The sequence below is a fragment of the Rhinolophus sinicus genome, chromosome 13 (genome assembly GCF_057876585.1).
Source record: "Rhinolophus sinicus isolate RSI-liver-muscle chromosome 13, RSI-T2T, whole genome shotgun sequence".
In the NCBI taxonomy this organism is placed as follows: Eukaryota; Metazoa; Chordata; class Mammalia; order Chiroptera; family Rhinolophidae; genus Rhinolophus; species Rhinolophus sinicus.
The window spans coordinates 38,123,276-38,145,052 of NC_142513.1; the positions used below are offsets into that span (position 1 = coordinate 38,123,276).

The window sequence follows — 21,777 nt, forward strand, 5'->3', positions numbered from 1 at the left end:
CAGGAGAGCTGAGGTGGGTTGAGGCCAGGAATCTGCGTTTGTCAACTAGCTTCCACATGGTTTTGATGCAGAGGACTTGAGGACCACAGTCTGAGAGCCCCTTGGTGGGATAACACAGGAGCTCCACCGTTGGTTTCCTCAACACCCTAGATCCCCCTTCATGACAGCTTTCCTTATTTATTTTTTTCCAGTTTTATTGAGGTATAATGACATACAGCACTGTACAGTATAAGGTGTATGGCATAATAATAGTTTGAATTAACATTTTGTGAAATGCTTACCACAATATGTTTAGTTAATATCCAATATCTCATATTGATACAATAAAAAGAAAAAAAATTTTTTTTCCTTGTGATAAGAATTTTTAGAATCTACTCTGTTAACATTCATATATATATATATATATATATATATATATATATATATATCATACAGCAATGTATGAACTACAGTCATCATCATGTACATTACATCCCTAGTACTTATTTATCTTATAACTGGAAGTTTGTACCTTTTGACCACCTTCTTCCAATTTTATCTCCCCCTACCTCTACCTTCGATAACAACAAATTTTATCCTTTTTTCTCTGAGTTTGGGTTTCGTTTTCTTTTTCTTTATTTTTAATTAAAGTTATTGGGGTATCAATTGTTAGTAAAGTTACATAGGTTTCAAGTGTAAAATTCTGTAGTACATTATCTATATATTGCGTCGTGTGTTCACCACCCAGAGTCAGTTCTCCTTCCATCACCATATATTTGATCCCTTTTACCCTCTGCCACCCTCCTTCCCCCTTACCCTCTGGTAACCACTAAACTATTGTCTGTGTCTATGAGATTTTGTTTCTTCACTTGTTTGTCTTGTTCATGTAAGTGATATCCTACGGTATTGTCTTTCTCTGTCTGACTTATTTCACTTAGCTAATGTGCTTGAGATTCATCTACGTTGTTGCAAATGGCAAAATTTCCTTGTTTTTTATGACTGAATAATATTCCATTTTTATATGCATATAATATTATATATTACATATTATATATTATATATATTATACACATACAAAAAGTTCTTTATCTATTTATCCATTGATGAACACTTGTATTGTTTCCATGTCTTAGCTATTGTAAATAATGCTGCTATGAACATGGGATTGCAGATATCTTTCCAAGTTAATATTTTTGTTTCCTTTGGAAATATTTCCAGTAATAGAATTGCTGAGTCAGATGGTAGTTCTATTTTTAATTTTTTGAGGAACCTCCCTATTGCTTTCCATAGCAGCTGCATCAATTTATAATCCCACCAACTGTGTATGAGTGTTCCTTTACTCCACATTCCTGCCCAGCATTTGTTAACCCTTGTCTTTTTAAAATAACTACTCTAACAGATGTGAGTGATACCTCATTATGGTTTTGTCCTTTTTGAAATATTGAGTTGTCTGTCTGTCACCTGAGGCTGTAGGCTCTGAGAAGGCAGAGACCTTCCTACAACGTGCCCAGAATTAGCCTGGATGTGGTAGACACTCATCAGACATTCATGGAATCACTTCATTGTGCAGTACTTTTCCACAAAGATGTGCCTTTTTTCCCAACTACATTATTATATAAAATATTTGAGAATAAGGATGAATATATCACCTTACTTGTCCTATAACACTAAACACAGTGACCTTTATATTGTAGACACTCTATAAATTTATTTTTTATTATTTAAGAGATATTACCTAAGATTCTTGAGCTGCTATGGTACGATTAAAGCTTAAAGTAAGTTGATGAAATACCTATGCTATACAATAATGTATTCTATCAATTCTGAAATTGCTCAGAAGAGGGAACTAAGACAGACAGTTTTACTTTTTGACATATGCAAATGGCTGGCCAAACAGTGTCACAAGTTCAATTACACTGGAGTATGGACTATGCTCTGATTTATTTCAGAAGTGAGAAAATCCTTGTTCTGACACATGCTCTCTTTCATGGACCCCATGAGAATAAGTCCATGGAGAAACATCTGACGGAGTCCTTCTCCAAGTTTTGGGAAGTATAGCACATTTTTGTGGCAGACCCTGAGCAAAGATAAGAGACACTCCACCTGCCGGTCAGTCCTCAAATCACCTCAAAGTCCTTTATTTGTCAACCATATGCCATTCTGTGATTAATGAGCTCAAAATCCCATTCCAGCAAAACACTGAGCTGTAGTTCATAATCAACTTCAGGAAGTTCCACACCATTCACTTGGGTCCTGGGGACCATATGACCAAGATATGTTCTTAATTTTCTCAAATAACCATTGACCTTCCTTGAAACTTTCTCCTTAAAAGTTGAAGGTCTACATTTCAAGATCATATGAATCAATAGCATCTTTTGGCTCTGATTCTGTTTTGAACCAATAAACACTGCATGTTTTGAAATTGTATCAAATGAGTTATGTTGTTCCTAGTCCCCTGAATTATTTGACTTCTGAAGAGAATATAGTACAAGGTTGTTCCAACTTTTTTGCTCATGACTCTCAGTGATACATAAATTTTGCATTGCAACCCAACATACCACACACACACATACATGCACACACACACCCCAAAAGTTCTATGAAAAAATAGTTTTCCATATTACATGCAATATATACTGTTATCCTTTTCTATTCTGTTCTATGCATTTTTTAATGATAGCGCAATCTATTAAAGCACTAGTTCTCAACCTTAGCTATCTAGTGGAATGCCCTGGGAAGTGTTAACAATTTCCAATGCCTGGGTTCCACTCCCTGAGAGCCTGGTTTAATTGGTCTGAGGTGTAACCTGAACAGTGGGATTTTAATGTACATCCCAGGTAAGTAACCTGTGATTTCACAGCACACAAATGGGTCATGACTTGCAGTTTGAAAAAGATAGACACTGAGTAACATTAGATACTAATTTCCAAAGGCATTGGCATTTGCAAGCAGACTTGTTTATTCACTGTGCCAAGGTTGCCCTAAGCACAGGGGATACAAATATGCTGAAAATATTGTCTCTGCCCTTGAAGAACTAACAGCCTCATTTTCACAAATGGAACACACCAATGTAGCCAACTCTCAGATCAATAATCAGAGCACTGCCAGCACCCAGAAGCCTCCTTGTGTCCCCTTCCAGTCTCTAACCACTAACATGACTTCTAACAGCATAAATTAGTTTTGCCTGTTTTTATATTTCAAATCAATTCACTCTCATACAATATGTTCTCTTCAGTGTCTGGCTTCTGTAGATCAACATTCTGTTTGTGAGATTTATCCATATTATTCAGAGTACCTATAGTTCATCCATTATTATTATATAGTATTCCTCATTCTGTAAATACATCTCAACTGGTTTATTAATTTTACTTTAGATGGGGCTTTGGGGACTTCACAGTTTAGGCATATGTACATTCTAGTACATATATCTGGTGAATATATACACATATTTTTGTTGGATACATACCTAGAAATGGAACTTCTGGGCCATAGCTTAAGCATATGGACAACATTAAAAGGTACAGCCAAATAGTTTTCCAAAGTACTTGCAATAACTTACACTCCTATCAATAAAGTATATGAGTTCCATTTGCTCCACATCTTTGTCAACATTTGGTATTGTCAGTCTTTTTCATGTTAGCCATTTTAGCATATGTGTTAGAATATGTATTTGAAATAAATTTAAGTAAAATAGCAAGTTTGTTAAATTGACATATACGAGGTCAGACAATTAAGTTTTGAACTTGTTGCAACAATGTTGCTAACTTTTTTGATATCAGAGGGATTATTCATTATGAATTTGTACCAACTGGACAAATAGTTAACCAAGTTTACTATTTGGAAGTGCTGAAAAGGCTGCGTGGAAAAGACGAAAACAACCTGAACTTTTTGCCAACAATTCATGGCTGTTGCATCACGACAATGCACCAGCTCACACAGCACTGTCTGGGAGGGAGTTTTTAGCCGGTAAACAAATAACTGTATTGAAACACCCTCCCTACTCACCTGATCTGGCCCCCAGTGACTTCTTTCTTTACCTGAAGATAAAGGAAATATTGAAAGGAAGACATTTTGATGACATTCAGGACATCAAGGGTAATATGACGACAGCTCTGATGGCCATTCCAGAGAGTTCCAAAATTGCTTTGAAGGGTGGTCTAGGCACTGGCATTGGTGCATAGCTTCCCAAGGGGAGTACTTCAAAGGTGACCATAGTGATATTCAGCAATGAGGTATGTAGCACTTTTTCTAGGATGAGTTGGAGAACTTAATTGTCTGACCTTATATATAACAGTTCTAAATAGTGTGTGGAAATTCTCCCTTGACTTGGGCATTCATGGATGTTCCAAACTCTTGCAAGGGGCCTTTGTTCTATCTTAGTAATTGTGTCTCTCTCCCTCTCTCTCCTGCTCTCCCCCTTGCCCTTGTTCTCGAACTCTCTCTGCCTCCGGTATCCAGCCTGGGTTTGACCTGGAGAGACATGCAGCATCTGACTGTGCTCACCTCCAAACGGAACCAGCTTCATGATGAGGTTCATCAGTGGCGACGGAATGGGGTTGGCCTGGAGTTTAATCACCTCTTTGGCTATGGGGTCCTTGACGCAGGTGCCATGGTAAAAATGGCTAAAGACTGGAAAACCGTGCCCGAGAGATTCCACTGTGTGGGAGGCTCTGTACAGGACACTGAGTAAGTGGGGACATGGTTCTGCTACGTGTGAAAATGCCCCAGAGATGATGCCATGCATTGGTGACAATATCAGATTCACTCCCAATGTCAGGGAGACACGCTGAATATGATTCAGGGACAACCAGCTTCCAGGGAGAGCTATAGCGTTGTGCAACGCTGGAGGGTGCCATTTACGTAGACCACAATTGTGTAACTCAGAACCCTTACTTTTAGGTATAAGCCTTAACTGTTTTTGTACCTTATGCCATTATTTTAATTGCAAAAACCAACCAGTGTGACTAACTCCCAGACCAGTAAACACAATATAACCAATATCCCAGAAGGCCACCAGATCCTCTTCCATCATCATTTCCCCAAGGGTAACCACTATTCTTATTTCAAACTCCATAGATTATTTTGCCTATTTTATACTTAATATAAATGAATCATACACTATGTTCTCCTTCATATCTAGATTGTTTTGCTCAGAATTACGTTGTGAGATTCGAACATGTTTAGTGTGTACTTGTAGTTCATTTATTCTAAATGTTGAATAGTGTTCCTTTGTATGACTGTAACACAATTTATGTAGTCATTCTACTTGTGCGACAATGGTTTAATTCTGAGGTGGATAGCCATTTGGAAGGATTTGAATGAGAAGTTACCCACACAGAAACTACTGAGCTGGTCACACCTACTTTTTTTCTAACTCACATCACGGCAAAAGGATTAGACAATATTAGCTAGGGTTTCCAGGCGGGAATTCCCACCTGTTCTCAGGAATTTTTTCGCTTTCCCTTTTCCAAATCCCGAGATATAAACAGTTTTCTGTTCTCCATGGTGAATCGTTTCCACAAAGTGACGGCCGATACTACCAACCACCTAGGTCAAGGAGCCGATTTTCCCAATTTCCCAACCAACTTTTCTCGGGATTCAGGAATGGGAAAGCAAAAAAAAATCCTGAGAACAGGCGAGAATTCCCACCTGGAAACCCTAGCTCTGTCCTCACCAGGCTGCTGGGAGACTTTAATGAAACAACCAGCACAGAGCTGGCACACAGTAGACACTCAGCAACTAGAATTTTGTCTTTCCCTCTCATCCATGACTTTTGACACTCCTAGTTCACACCTGTGGGAAAAAAGAAAGATAACAATCTCCTACAATTTTGGACATAACTGTCTGATTTGTACATGAACTCAAAATTGTATATCCTTTCAACTGACAGTGCCCTCCCGTGGGTCAGCATCCTAGGGTTCACTCGCTATTCACCTAAAAAGTGGTACCAAGGAAATTGTTGCAGAACTGTGTGTATTTTTCCAGGAACTAGTCTGTAATCTCATCAGCACTGCATGGGAAAGTACAGCTTCAGCCCAAGATCTGTAATAACTTAAAAAAACAGAGCTGCACAAGCCCCACATGATGTGCTATAATAAAAATATCTGCTCTGCAGCGTTCCTATCAGTTTCCCCGAAGCTGCCATGTACATACATCATTTCTGTTTATCCTTGACCCCTCTGCTTGGCGAGACAGGCTTCACTGTGGCCTCAACAAGTTGATTGACTCAGTAAAGGTCACAGAGACTGTAAGTGAAAGTGAAGGAACTGACTTTTATTGGGATTGGGTACCTACTACGTGTCATGCACTTTACAGTCACATAAGCTTCATTACCACCCTGTTGTTGATGTGCCTCACCTCACACAGTCAGGGTGTGACTATTTTGCAGTATTAACAATGAACTGGTCCCATATTGTGTCTCAGGGAGAAGCACCTACTATGTCCGTGGCATGAGGTCTTTTATATACACTGTTTTGTATATCCTATCATTATTCCTTCTCACTAGTGAGGAAGCTGAGATACAGAAAGCACAAGAAATGGACTCTAAGTCACACAGGGCAGACCAGGACTTGGCAAGGCCAAGGACCAGGACAAGGCCCATCTGAATCCAAACTTCAGGCTTTTTTCATTGTAAGACAGTGACCTTAATGAGCTCCTACTGTGCATTCAGGCCCTTTTATTAGAGCAGCCCTGCTTTAAGCTCAGGAGTGTCATTACAGATGAGAAGAGCCTCAGAAAGGTTGTAGGCACATCAAAGGTCACCCAGTTACTGACCAGCCAAACTGGGATTTACACCCAGGCATTCTGATTCCAGAACTCCAGCCTGTGGGGCCTCAATGTGTCTCAATGATTCTCTCTGCTGGAGGAGGTGAGGCTCAACGAAGGGCCTGGGGAGCTTTTTTAATAACTCCTGCCTTCTGGGACTCTGAAACACCCACCTGGCATGTGGTCCTCCCTCCCCAAATTCCATTAACTGCCATTCTGGAGACCTTGTCACTGCCAAGGTCTACGAACAGAGTGACCGAACATAGACACGACTAGGAACCATCATCTAAAGGGGACATTGAAAGGTAAAGCCCACTTACCGTAACTAACTGTACCCAAGGTAAACATTAAATAGGCACTGACAGCTGAGCTCCCTTGTTAGAGTTCAGAATAATTTTTGAGTGATTTGGAAGGACCAGGAGACTTTTTGCAGTGCTAGAAATGTTCTCTATCTGAGTGTCTAATACAGTAGCTGGTGGCTATGGAGTGCTAGAAATGTGACTAGTGTGACTGGGGAACTAAAGTGTCCACTTGATTTAATTTTAGTTAATTTAAATTTAAATTGCCACATGTGGCTGGTGGCTCCCATCTTGCACAGCTCAGCTCTAAGGCACATCTGGTAGTTACACGGTAGCAGGAAAGATGCTAAATAGCACAAACAGAACAGAAAGGGTAAATTTAATCATGTCATCTGTGTGAAGGGGTGTGCAGAAGTCAAGCCTGCAAGGCCTGTTCCTCCCTCAGTGCTCCTCTCGCTGATGTCCACTGCTCACTCCTCACACGCAGGCAGCAGGACACACCAGAGGCCAGGCATCTGTCTAAGGGCAGCCCTGGGAGAATGCAGGCACAGAGCTGCCACCTACTAAGAACTCCTCTCAGACAGTCACTGAGCTAGTTTTCTCCCACCATCTCATTTAATCACAGAAGGCTGGCCTCACTAGTCTCATTTTACTGGTGAGAAAACAGAGGCTCAGAAAGATAAAGTAAATGGTCCTAGTTCACAGAAAGAACAACTCCACCATCTATCCAGTCTGCAAAGCCCTGGGGCCTGGAAAATCTCCCTTATTGCAAAGAGGGAGAGGGAGACAGAGGAACTTGTGGAGAAGGAAAGGCTTACAGTATTTGTGCCTTTACAGATGCTCCACCACCAGCAGGTGGGGGCAAACATCCCTCGTGGGCAGTACCACTGGAGCCATATCTAGTTATTTGCACACTGCTTCCATTTCCAATTAACAGAAAGGTGGCCTGCTTGCACTGTTTAGAGGAACTGTCAGCTTGGGGTGCCCTGGGGCCCCTTAGTCTAGGTACATGTTGATATCAGACCTTATTTTCGGAGGTTGCATTGGACAAGGATGGATCTCTAATGATCTTCAAGCGCTGTGTGATTGTGAGCAAGGGGAAAGGGAAAAGAGAGATGGAGGAAAATATGCTGAGATAAACGACAATTTATCTCCCAGTTTCTGCGTACACTTAACATTCTATCATAATCCACATAAATGCTGAATTTGGAGCCAGAGGCAACACTGGAAATACGTTGTCTGCATCCATAGTTTTACAGTTAAGGAATGTGAGGCCCATACATGTGAATGTCCAGGCAGCTCACAACTAGCTACAAATTTTATCCAGTATCCGCAGCATTATATTTTTAAAGATTTTTATTACAAATATAGCCAACATACAATATTAAATTAGTTTCAGGGGTACACCATAGTTAGTCAGGATTTATATACTTAAAGAAGTGATCACCATGGTAAGTCCAGCAACCAACTGACACCGTACCATGCTATCGCAATATTATTATTCCCTAAGCTGTATGTTACATCCCCATGACTCATTTGTTTTATACATGAAAATTTGGATCTCTTATTCCCCTTCACCTTTTCCCCCCTTTTTCAAATTTTCAATTACCATTGACATTCAATATTATTTTATTTTACTTTCAGCTATACAGTATAGTGGTTAGACACTTGTATAACTTAAGAAGTGATCCCCCTGACTGGTCTAGTACCCACCTCGCACTATACATAGCTATTACCATATCATTGACTATATTCCTGACTATATATGCTGTACTTTACATCCTCATGACTGTTTTGTAACTACAAATTTGTACTTCTTAATTCCTTCACTTTTTTCACCCTGGCCCCAACCTCCTCCCATCTATCACGCCCAAAAATCTAGTACCCATCTGACATCGTACATAGTTATTACAATATTACTGACTATATTCCTTAGGCTATACCCTATATCCTCATAACTACTTTGTAACAACCAATTTGTACTTTTAATCCCTTCCGCTTTTTTCACCCACATGCCCAAACCCCCTCCCATCTGACAACCATCAAAATGTTTTGTGTATCTATGAGTTTGTTTCTGTTTTGTTTGTTTATTTTGTTGTTTAGATTCCATATAATCGAAATCACATTGCATCTGTCTTTCTCTGTCTGACATCTGTCTGACATACTCCACTCAGCACGATACCTTCCAGGTCCATCCAAGCCACCACAGATGGCAAGAGCCCATTCCATCCATGGCCAAGCAATATTCCATTGTATATATGTACAACCTCCTCTTTATCCATTTATCCATCAATGGACACACACGCTGCCTCCATATCTTGGCCATTGTAAACAATGCTTCACTGAACATATGAGTACAAATGCACATGTCCCCTCGAAGTAGCTTTTTGGGTTTCTTCAGATAAATACACAGAACTGGTATTACAGGGTCCTTCTTTGTCTCTTGTAATAGCCTTTGTTTTAAAGTCTATTTTGTCTGGTATATGTATTGCTACCCTGGATTTTTTTGTTTTGCTCTTTTTCATTTTCATGAAATATCTTTTTCCATACCTTTACTTTCCACCTGTGTGTGTCTTTCGATCTGAAGTGAGTATCTTGTAGGCAGCTTATGTAAGTGTTTTGTTTTCTAATCCCATTCAGCCTTCCTATGTCTTTTGATTGAAGCAATTAATCCATTTACATTGAAAGCAATTGTTGATAGATATGTAGCTATTGCCATTTTATTATTCATAATTTTGATCTCTTTTTTTCTGTCTTAAAGTCCCTCTAACATTTCATGTAATATTGGTTTGGTGGTGATGAATTCCTTTAGCTTCTTCTTGTTAGGTACCCTTTGTTGTAGGTCCTTGTTTTTCATCACACTGAATATTTTGTGCCAATCCCTTCTGGCCTGCAACATTTCTGTTGAGAAATCAGCTGACGAATTACGGGAACTCCCTTATAAGTTATGAGTTGACTTTCTGTTGCTGCTTTTAGGATTTTCTCTGTCTTTAACATTTGCCATTCTAATTATAATGTGCCTTGGTGTGGGCCTGTTTGGGTTAATCTTGTTTGGGACTTTCTGAACTTCCTGGACTTGTATGTCTATTTCCTTTGCCAGGTTAGGAAACTTTTCAGTTCTATTTCTTCAAATAGGTTTTTGATTTTTTGCTGTTTCCGTTCTCCTTTTGGTGCCTATGATGCAAATGTTGTTACTCTTGATGTTGTCCCAGAGGTCTCTTAAACTGTCCTCTTTTTTGGGGGATTCCTTTTCCTTTTTGTTGTTCCAGTTGGGTGTTTTTCTACCTTGTCTTCCAAATCACTGATTTGATTCTGTGCTTCATCTAGTGTGCTGGTGATTCCTACTAGTGCATTCTTCATTTCTGTTATTGTATTCTTCACTTCTGACTGGTTCTTTTATGGTTTCAATGTCCTTTTTCATGTTTGCAGTCTCTTTGTTGAAGTTCTTAGTAAGTTCCTTGAGCACCCTTATAACCATTGTTTTGAACTCTGCATCTGGTAGGTTGCTTGCCCATTTCGTTTACTTATTTTTCTGGAGTTTTCTCCTGTTCTTTCATTTGGGATGAATTTCTTTGTTCCCTCATTTTGGCTGCCTCTCTGTGTTTGTGTCTATGCATTAGGTAGATCTGCTATATCTCCTAGTCCTGCTGGGTGGCCTTATGTAGTAGATGCCCTGCAGGGTCCAATGGCACAGTCTCCCTGGTCACCTGCTCTGGGTGCTCCAGGAGTGTCCCTTCTGTGGGTTGTGTGTGCCCTCCTATCATAGTTGAGCTTTGATTGTTATTGGCACATTAGTGTGTGGGATTGACCTTCAGGCTGATTAGCTGTGGAGTTTGGCCACATCCACAGCTTACGGGCTGCTGTGTGGGGGCTTACCCCACTTAGTGGGATTCACCCCAGGGGATTCTGGTGTCTGTTGAGACCGCCCTTTGGGTTTGCCACTTGTGGGCCTAATTGGGCAGGTCACTGCTGTGGTCTGAAGCCAACCTCCAAGTATGTTTGTTCTAAGGCCTCTTGGAAAGGTTTCTGGTGCAAGCCCAGGTCACCCACTGCCTATGACTGGCCAGGGACTACCTTGTAGGAGATACAAATCAATCCATGGTTGGTCACTGCCTATACTAAACCTGGAGGCATGTGACAGAGGCCACCCTGCAAATTGAGGACAGCTGTAACCAGTACCAGGCCTGTGGTATCTCTGCAAAAAGCCAGGACACCCCAGGGCCTACTGCCACTTGCCAGCTCCCTTATGCTTTGGCCACTGATAAAGCCTTGGGTGAGGCATGGTCTCAGGGAGTCACTAGAGTGGGAAGAGTTGTGGTCACCAGGTTAATGTAGATTCTGTTTTGGTGCCAATGCTAAGCCTGGAGCTACTCAGCAAAAGTTTCAGAGCACACCAAAGCCAGTTACTGCCCACCTGGGGCCCACAGACTCTGATAGTTTTCCAAGAAAGAGTGCAATTCAAGTGGAGCTGGCTGCTTGCTGAGAAAATGCCTCTGGCTTTGGGGGAGTTTGGGTGGGGCAGGGCTAGTGGAGCTCACCAGACCAATTCAGATTCAGATTTAGCCATGGGCATGCAGGAGGGCTCAACACAGGAAAGATGGCACCTGCATGCTGGCTGCTTGTCAGGAGAACCCTACACAGGGAAAATGGGGACTGTCCTCCAGCCCTCGGCCTGAAGTTACACACCTAATTCTGCCCACCCCGGTATGTCTCCAATGCCCCCCAAATCACCGTCCCTCTACCGGAGCCCAGGGTGAGTAACTGCCAGCACGTGAGTCTGTATGCGGGCCCTTTAAGAGGACATCTGGTTTTCCTGCAGCGTTCCATCTCACCTGGACAGTTGGAATCCCCAGTGTTTTTCACAGCCAGATGTCGTGGGGGCTCCTTTTCCTGGCACCAGTACTCTGGACTGCGGAGCCTTGCTCCTCCAGGGGGAACCTCTATAGCCAAGATATCCCTCCTGATTCTCAACCACCACACAGAGGTTTCGGGCTGGCCCCTTTCACGTCTCCACCCCTCCTACCAGTCTTCTTCTTTATATCCTTAGTTATAAAACTTCTGTTCATCTAGAATTCAAATTGTTCTCCAGGTTGATTGTTCTATAGTTTAGTTGTAATTTTAATGAGTTCACAGAAGGAAGCAGGCATAGTGTTTATCTACTCTGCCATCTTGGATCTCCAGCAGCATTATTGTTAATGAAAGGAAACCAGAGAGCTATTTCAACACTAACTCATTTGGGTCCTCCACAAGGACAGGGACCTATCTGTCTTGTTTAGTGGTGTATCCTCAGAGCCCAGAACAGTGCCTGGAACTTAGCAGACACATGATAAATATTTTTTGAATGAATGAATAAATGGCTATTCAGCCAGCATCACCTGGGTACAAAGAAGATGTATAAATGGTGCCAATAGGTCCCCTGGACCAGCCAGGGAAATTTAGAAAGGGATTTTGCATCCTCTCAGTGCTATCTTCTCCTTCATCCACTTCACACCTGAACTTGTTCTCAGATGAAAATGCATTAAGTCTAGGGCAGATGTACTTGGTGAAGAATGCATAGGCTGGACAGGGAAGTCCAGAGAGCAGTGCTCAGGCTGGCTGTGCCACTGGCAGAGAAAGGCCTTATCACCACAGGCTTCTGAGGGGCTGAGATAGAGAGGTCAAAAGCCGAGGCAACCTCCACTTTCTGTGGCATGCACGGTTGCACAGAAACAGCCTCTGAGTGGGGTGAGTGGTGACTGCCAGTGTTTCCTCAGCACTTATATTCCAAGAGAAACAGTCAATTTGAAAAGCAATTTTCTAAAGAGACTTTAGTAGGAGAGTCAGAGAAGGGGACTTGACTAAAATAAAAGGGAAAAATACAACTGGCTGTGGTGTCTGTACTGGACCAGCCATGTGCAGAGAGCAGAGCATCAACAGCACTACACAGTTGTCCCCACTTTGATGTCAGGGCATTGGCCTTATATATCCCCATATCTACCTGGCATCAACCAAGCTTGGCAGAGCATGTGACCTGCAAGACAAGGCTGCTCTCATTGCCTGAGGGAGGTTCTGTGGAGAAGCAGACAGCTGAGAGCCATTAGCAGCCAAACCTCAGAGCAGATGTGGAGGATATCTGGCCGAGGCACTGTCATCTAGTAAAATCCCCTTACCAATTATGTTCCTAAAGCCATCCTAGTCCTGATGTCTCAGGCTTGATCCAATCCCTATTTCTCTCCTTTGATCATAAGAGATCATGTTAGCCCTGGAATAATTTCTCTCTTGTACAAGGGACTTTGTTGTTTTTCATTTACAGAAACACCACCACATGTTGGGCTATGGATCTGATTTGCAGCTCCAGTGGCCATCCCATCTCTGATTCTTGGCCGATCAAAACTATTTTCAGTTTTCCCTCAGGGGAGCAATGTTACTTTTCTGCCAGAGTTCCCACATATGACTTGTAACGGGACTGTCACTGTGTGAACTCCAGTCCATAAGTGCCCTGGACACAAAAGGGGACAAAAAATAGTTTTTTTGGAATCCAGCTTGTGTTTTGAATCCTTGTGATAATAGTGACTATTGCATTTGACAATGATTAGTGATGCTTTATAATACCTAGAATGGCTATTACTCAGGTTAACAGTCTCTGTTTGTTAGCTTGTGAATTTCCTTCTTGAATTTTTCAAGACAGCCTGAAAAATAGGAAAGGGGCTCAAACTCAACTCAGGACTCAGAGCCAGGGTGATGCTGTGAACGTCACCATCATCCTTTGTTACCTCCAACTGTTCTTCTCAGAGAGTTCCAGAGCCCCAGAGGCTCCACTCTAGAAGGAAAGCCTCCACTCTGGACCTGCCTCCTTATCTGTGTAGAAACTCAGTGATAGAATGTGGCATGTCACTCACACCTAATGTGTGACATTCCAGAAGCCTCCAGAAAGGTGGCCAGAAAACCTGCATAACAGGATCCACAGTTTCCCCAACTGCTTTTCCCAGAGCTTATAAGCCATGGCAAAAACAAAATGTGCTTAAAATAGAAGCCTGAGAGATTTTTCTGGGTGATGATGCTGTTGTTACCAAGTTTTAATTGCACATACATAATTGACATCAGTGTTATCCAATAGAGAAGCAACTAGCTACGTGTGGCTATTTAATAAAATTAAATTAATTAAAATTAAAGACTAAAATTAAATTAAATTAATTTAAAAAATTCAGTTCCTTACTCACACTAGTCACATTTCAAGTGTTTGATAGCCACATGTGGCCAGTGGCTACTGTATTGAACAGGACAGATAGAACATTTCCATCATTACAGAAAGTTCTGTTGGCCAGCGCTGGTCTAGACATTTGCCAATATATAATGCATAAGAGTGTATGTACATATTTTATCTTCATAACAATTCTAGGTAGAAAGTGATATCTCCATTGTACAGGTAAGGAAAATGAGCTCAGACAGTTCAAATATCTTTCCCACAACTGGACCTTTAGCCCCCCCTGCATAGCTTTCTGCCTGCTGGAGCCCAAATGATCATTAGTCATTTATCAGCTCACCTGTTATATGTCTGCCATAACAAGTTCTGAGTAAATAGCATCGTCTTTGAGAGACACAGGTAGTGGTTATCCATACTCTGACCTCCAAATCTGGCCTAATGCCTGTTCTCCACCAACCTGGATGATTTCCCCAGAGTCTGGTGCTTAGGACCCCACCTTCCACTGCCAACACTAGAGCTCCATAGACAAGAATTTTTCATGCAACAAATGAAAATTAACTATAAACAAACAAACAAATAAATAAAGCTTCATGCATTATTCAGCATCAGCGTCCATGCGGAGTGCACACAGCAGCACTCAATGAAACTGTTTAAGTTTTCTTTTTTTTTTAAGTTTCTCAGGAGACTATTGCCTTTATCATTGAGCTGCAGGGTTAGCTTCAGCAAGCCCTCCCAGATCCGTCCATGGCCTTGGTTCCAAGGGCTATGCAGACCCAAGGCTTGCCTTTGAGCTGGATGTGTGACCAGCATCTTTTTGTAGATGTGCCCCACATGATGTGTATTTAAAAATACCCACCATTTTATGCTCCAAAATAAAAGCCATGTCAAGGGAGAATATTAACACAGGCAAAGGGCCAGGAAAAGGGAACTAGCACTATGTGCCAGGCACCATCCTCAGTGTTTTCATACATGGTCTTATTTAACCTTGCAGAACCCACCCACAATGACAGTGAGACTTCAGGTATTTGAACAATTTTCCCAAGCTCTTCTGACTAGTCAGTGTAGGAGCAGAATTCTAACCCAGATAGTTTTGTTCCCAAAGTCTGGAGTCTTTCCATACAATCCTCAAATGTAGTTCCCTTTATTATGTTTCTGATGCAAGAGCCTTTGAGTATCTCACTTTCAAAGGAGGCCACCTCCAGAAAGGAGATTAGTTATATGGAACGATAGCTAAAATGCTTAGGTTGACCCTCCACTGGGCTCCAACTCTACGATCAGAAACTCCCAAATTTCCCTGATCTTTCAAAGAACTGTCCTTCACTAGGATTAATTAACCTAATTTTGGCTTTTTTAAATGACAGTCTAGCAATCACCTTAGCAATAACTTTTATTTATCAAGGTACTTAGCACGTTAAAAAAAAAAGGGGGGGGGCATTGTGAGCTCCTGTGTCAGTCTTGGTTGCCCCCAAAGTAGACCCTGAAATTGGACTTGAGTGCTGACAAGTTTTTGAGAGATGATCCCAGGAAACACAAGTAAGGAAGTAGAAATGTGAGACAAAAAGGAAAATAGCCAATAAAGAGTACACTGATGAGCAAGTTGCCATGTGGGCCACTAGGCTCAATCCTACTGGAATTTGAGTTGTCCCACTGAGGAACTAGGAAGCTACGGTATATTTATCCACCACTTTCTGTCAGTCATTAGTAGAGGATTGTCCCTGAGGAGGTAAATCCCTGACACTTTTCGGCTGCCCTGCACACAGGCTGAACAAACTTCCAGTGTGCAGGGAAAAGCTCCAGAAGAGAAGCTTTGAGATGCTGATACCTGAGGTAGGAAGCAGTCAGGGTACACAGCGCCACTGCTGCAGGCAAACTCAGAGATGACTTAGGAGAAGTTGGAGGGGTGGCAACAGCATCTGCCACATTCCCTTTCCACACAGAAAGTTCAAAGAGTATAGTTAACTTGCTCAGGCTCACACAGCTGGTGTAGGAATTAACCCAGGTCTGTCTGATTAACTGCACGGCTCTTGCTTTTTTTGTTACAAAGAACTGTCTACAAAAAACCCTCATATAATGTACCCATACCTTACCATATCTCCTCATCGCTTTGCCCGCAGGAAAATACCATCCACTGGCAAGTTGGTGCTGACTCTCACAACTGATGCGTGTGAGGGGAAGGAGAATTTTGTCCGCTACCTCGAGCATGTTCAAGCTGTTATCACAGTCAATGCAACCAGGAGAGGAGACCTGAACATCAACATGACTTCCCCTATGGGCACCAAGTCCATTTTGCTGAGCCGGCGTCCAAGGGATGATGACTCAAAGGTGGGCTTTGACAAGTGGCCTTTCATGACCACCCACACTTGGGGGGAAGATGCCCGAGGAACCTGGACCCTGGAGCTGGGGTTTGTGGGGAGCACACCCCAGAAGGGTGTGCTGAAGGAGTGGACACTGATGCTGCATGGCACACAGAGCGCCCCTTACATTGACCAGGTCGTGAGGGATTACCAATCCAAGCTGGCCATGTCCAAGAAGGAGGAGCTGGAGGAAGAGCTGGATGAAGCTGTAGAGAGAAGCCTGAAAAGCATCCTGCACAAGAACTAGCGCTGCACCCTGGCCTCCACCATCTCTCTCCCTCCCCCATCTCTGCCTCTCTGTCTTCGCTCCACACTGTCAGGCACCTAGCAATTACTGTCACTCCCACACAAGCAATTCCAACTTCTTGATCTGAAGCTTCGCTCACTGTCAATGATTATTTTCATTACAATGGAAGCAATCTTTTTTATTCTATGCCCCAAATACAGTGTTCCCACCAACATCTATGTTCTATTTGTGACTAAGTTCTTTATTTGTGTCATTCAAATAGGTGATATCCTGCAAACAAAACTGGGACAACTTTCCCCTCAATTTTTTTCATATCAGGGAAGAGAAGAGAATGCATTAAAAAAGCTACACACAGTGACTCCCAAGAACATTTATTCATGGTCTCAACTGGGAACCTGTAACATAAAAAGAAAATCAAAGATTATGGCCAAGGGTGAGCTCTGAATCTCTTAAAGCACAGGAGATGCTGCAAATGCTTTGGGGAAAGATGGTTTGAACTTAGCAAGATTTTTCAGTGACGTAGATGAAGATGGCGTGATTCGAAAGATGCCATCCCCAAAGCCCTATAAGCATTGAAAATCTTACCACCAACACCAACATTCATAACTCATCCTACTCAGCCAGCATGACAAATATAAAATCTAAGTAGCTTGGCTGTCCTTTACCAGCGGATGCTCTGAATTATGGTAAAACCTGCTAGAGAAGCCCCAATTACTCTAGGTTTGTATAGAGTTCATCTCAGCTTCGATTTTCTGGAGTTTCTCACATAGTTACACAAAAGGAAAGAATGAAAGGCAGGTCTGGCAACACATTGTAGTAGTTTATAACCTAGGAATGTTCCTTTTCCTACATCATTTTGGGTCTTCTTAATCTGATGTAAGCAAGAAGGCAAGGTGAGTATTTTTGACAGTTTTCCACACATGAACTTGGGCTTTGATTTCCAAAACATATGATTGGAGGGCAATATCTCACTCCTTCATGTTGTGATTCCTTTGATGTGTTAGGGAAATGGCTTCTGTTCTGGCAGAAGCGTGTGAAGGGTGAAGGGGGTGTGTCTGAAGATGTGAGCTGCCATCTTCATATGGACTTCCATCTGTATGGAGCCTTTTCTGCCAAAGTGGGGAATGCCAACTCATGCCCCAGTAACCTGAGGCCTGAAGGAAGCAAGAGAGGCTTTCAATAGGGAAAGCACACAGGTACCATCTTGGCAACTAAGCAACTCATAAGGATGTTCAACATGCAACCCAAAGCTAATAACATTCCTTTCCCCTGTCAATTCCAAAAGACACTGCACCATTTCATTAACAAATAGAAATGCTTTCTGAACTGCTGTCACTTTGTTTTCCTACTGAAGGATTGGCTCCTCATTCCCAATTTCAATGCCCACCCATTCCCAAGAAATGATTTGTTTGTTTGACTTGATTCCCAAGCACTGATCAACCACTCCTGGCTACATTTCTCCCTTACCCTGGGAGAATGTAGCTGAGCTTGGAGTTCCTTCCTTTAAGACAACAACAACAGAGCACTAGGTTCCATTCCCCGAAGGTGACAACTTTAGGAGAGAAGTCTAGAAAATCCATCTTCTTTCTTTTTTTCCCATGTTGGAATGAATTTCTGTCTTCTCTAACACCATATGATCTTCTCTATATAATGCTTTAAAATGTAATGATATTTATGATTTTTAAAAGAAATTTGTTACTTGTTGCAAAGGTCTTTTTAAACCAGTTTAGATTTAAAGAAAAAATAAATGCAAATCATCAAAAATTCATTTCACATTAACCGTCTGAAAATAAACCAAAGGATATTATGTGTGCATGTGTGTATAAGTGCACACAGAAATATATATACATATGTAGACTATATACATGTGTGTATATATGTGTATATACACTTGTATAAATGTATATATACACATATACCTAAAATGTGTGTATGTGTATTTATTGAAGACACAGATACCATATTCATCTCTAAAAGACTATTCTGAGAATATCAAGATGATTCTGGCTGAAGAAAAAGGCCAGTGGAAATTCAGGTGAAAATGTTCATTAATTCCCATTGCATCACCACTGTAATTTTGCAGCTCTCTGTATAAACATTAAATGTCTTATATAGCAGCAAAAATATAAAATAGTTGTCCATATTTTCACAACTGTAGTATAATTTATGAAATTAGAGAATAACTTATCAGCTTCTTAATAGAAATGGCAAGTTTTGATATGAGTATACAGTATATAAAAATATATAGTGCTATATAAAAATATTTGATCTTTATTTCATTTTTTGCACCAGCATTAACAGTAAAATATGTCTAGTTAGTGAGGTTTTTATGATATCCCTGATCCTAATGCAAGAGACATTTATAGTCATTTATTTTAAAAGATGAAAATAAGTAAGTAATGATCAATCAGATTAACATTGTTACTCCCTTTGACAAAATTTTATAAGTTTAAAAAGACTTGTTGTAAATTAGGAGACTCAACAATAAAACATTACCTTCCAGAAATTATGTGGGATGTGATATGTATTACATAAAAATACTTCCATCCATTCTAGGAGCAAATAATAAAAGTTGCCAAAGAGAGGTCTAAAAAGCCTGCTGTCATAAATATGCATGAAAGTTTATAATTAGCTAATAAATCACACACAAATTATGACCTACAGCAGTTTTTTCCAAGTTCAGGTTACATCCCAATAGTGGGTCATAAAATAAATTTAAGGAGGCAAGATGAGCATTTTGGAATAGGACAGAATAAAATAGATCATGCATGTTAAGGATAAGTATTGTTTCCTGAAATATTTTTTTCAGGGATGTGTGTGTGTGTGTGTGTGCGCGCGCGCGCGTGCGCACGCACATGTGTATTGCCTGACAATGTAAAATACATTTCTTATTGTGTGTCACGGTCAAAATATATATTCATCAGGCCAGACTAAGTTATACTGTAGTAACAAATAGTCCCAGAATCTCAGTGGTTTAACACACTAAGGCTTATTTTTCATTTACACTGAGGGTTCAGGTGATGCCCCAAGGCCACAGACCTCGATGCAGTGACTCAGGGATTCAGGCTACTTCAATCTTCAATCTTATGATTTGTAATCATAACACAAGGTGGCTACAATCCATGCAGGAGAAGAGAACTCTCATCTACTCTTTCATGTTCAGCCTAAAGAGACACACGTCACTTGACCTACAGTGGATTGGCCAGTACTGATCAATAGCCCTGCCTAAAAGCAAAGCAACTGGAAAATGTAAGACAATAGAATGTTTGATAAGCATTGGAGTCCCACACGCAGAAAGAGTTTGATGTTCCCTTAAAATTCATTCTTAAGTACTGATTTACGTGGCACCCTCTCTTCATGGATGGAGCCATGAACAGTGTTACAAACTAGCTGTGCCCCATGTGACCACATGCTATTCTAGCAAATCTTAATAGTTATTTATAAAATATTAACATATTATATTTATCATAGTTCATTGTAAAAACTATTTGTAATTTTGTCCAATGATACAGTACTTATCATACCCAATTAATAAAATCTTAAAGAGAGCCTATGACTTAAAACAGATATTGAAAGGTGTAAGGTCTAAAGTCTGATCTTGTGACAAACTGAGACACTGCTTTTCAATATTTAAGTTCAAAGATTGATTTCCAAAAGATTAAGTTAAAAAGCTGATCATTCTTATAGAGTTACTACTATATGTCATTGTTATTGTCACTTGTAAATTAATTAAGAGTGGTTTTCGTGTGATCAATGCCTTCACAGGTTGCAGTGGTCACATGAAAACCACATACTACAAAACCTTTAGGAAACATAGCCAAGCATTTTATGTTTAGAAAGAGAAATGCTGAGTTAGGGCAACTGGTACCCTCACAGCCAGAGTAAGTTCTTGGATGCAAAGGGCCTAATTTGATAGAAGTTTCTAAAAATCAAAATGCCAAGATTAGAGATTATAGTTGTGGAAGAGAATATGGAGTTTTAAAAACTCTGGGTGTTTGAAATAACATCAGCACAGAATATATCCTGAGCCAAAGAAGATGAGTTGGTTTTAGCCAGCTGGGTGATTCTCTATCTGCAAAGAAGGAATAAGTCAACTGAAAAGGTGGGGAAGAGAGCCACCACTCAACTCATGGGCACTTAGGAAAATGGCGAGTCAGGAACAAAAGTTGGCAGACAATATCAGTGTAGGGAAACACCATGGTTGGTGTAAAGGGTACTTCCACTCTCTGAAGAGCTGAAATCTGTTGAGAACACAGTCCAATGCACTGGGGAAACCATCCCCAGACAAGTACCTAGAAACACCATCCTCATGCCACTGGTCTAATTCCATGTCAGCTACAGCCTCCTGTTGCTTTATTCAGCCTCCCAAGGACATTAACCCCAGGAAATGGGGTAATTAGCATAAGGGATACCAGCACCAGGATCTCTAGAAAAGATGGTTCCTCTCTTTGCATCACAAATTAATCAACTAGTACCTGAGATCTTCCACTAGTCTCTTGTACACTTAGTTGCCAAGAGTCCCATCCCTTGAATTTGAAAAGCTCTGGTTGAATTTGTCTTTGAATTTATAAGAGACAGGGAATCAAAGTCTGACCTTGGAGGTAAATTCTCCAAGCCAAACTGCCAGCTTCATTTTTCTCTTAGAACTTAGATGAGACTCACAGTTTGTGAACCTAGGGACAGAATGAACTGACCACGAGAAATTTACTCAGCACAAAGAGATGAAGACTCTGTCTTACTAAGTTCCTAATGGTCAGTACTGTGTGGTTTGCAGTGAGGTGGGGATGATGAGCCATATCCGCCCACAGAGATTTAGGTGCCAAAATAGCCCAAATAGTCTGGGAATTCCTCAGCTCTAATATTAACTGTCACAGATTTCCACGATGGAAGCTTCAGTCCAACCCATCCTCACCATCCCAGCATGGGGTGTCCCACCTCATAGCACCCTCA

General features: G+C 41.1%; 1 protein-coding gene across 1 annotated transcript in view; it reads left to right on the forward strand.

Moving 5' to 3' along the window:
• Positions 1 to 17,185, forward strand: part of PCSK2 (proprotein convertase subtilisin/kexin type 2) — a 294,040-nt gene extending 276,855 nt beyond the window's left edge. The window contains exons 11-12 of the mRNA XM_019756643.3: positions 4,438 to 4,665; positions 16,341 to 17,185. Of these exons, the coding sequence (XP_019612202.1) occupies positions 4,438 to 4,665; positions 16,341 to 16,827 (715 nt within the window). The 3' untranslated portion in view covers positions 16,828 to 17,185. The remainder of the gene's footprint in view (positions 1 to 4,437; positions 4,666 to 16,340) is intronic.
• Positions 17,186 to 21,777: the final 4,592 nt, after the last annotated feature.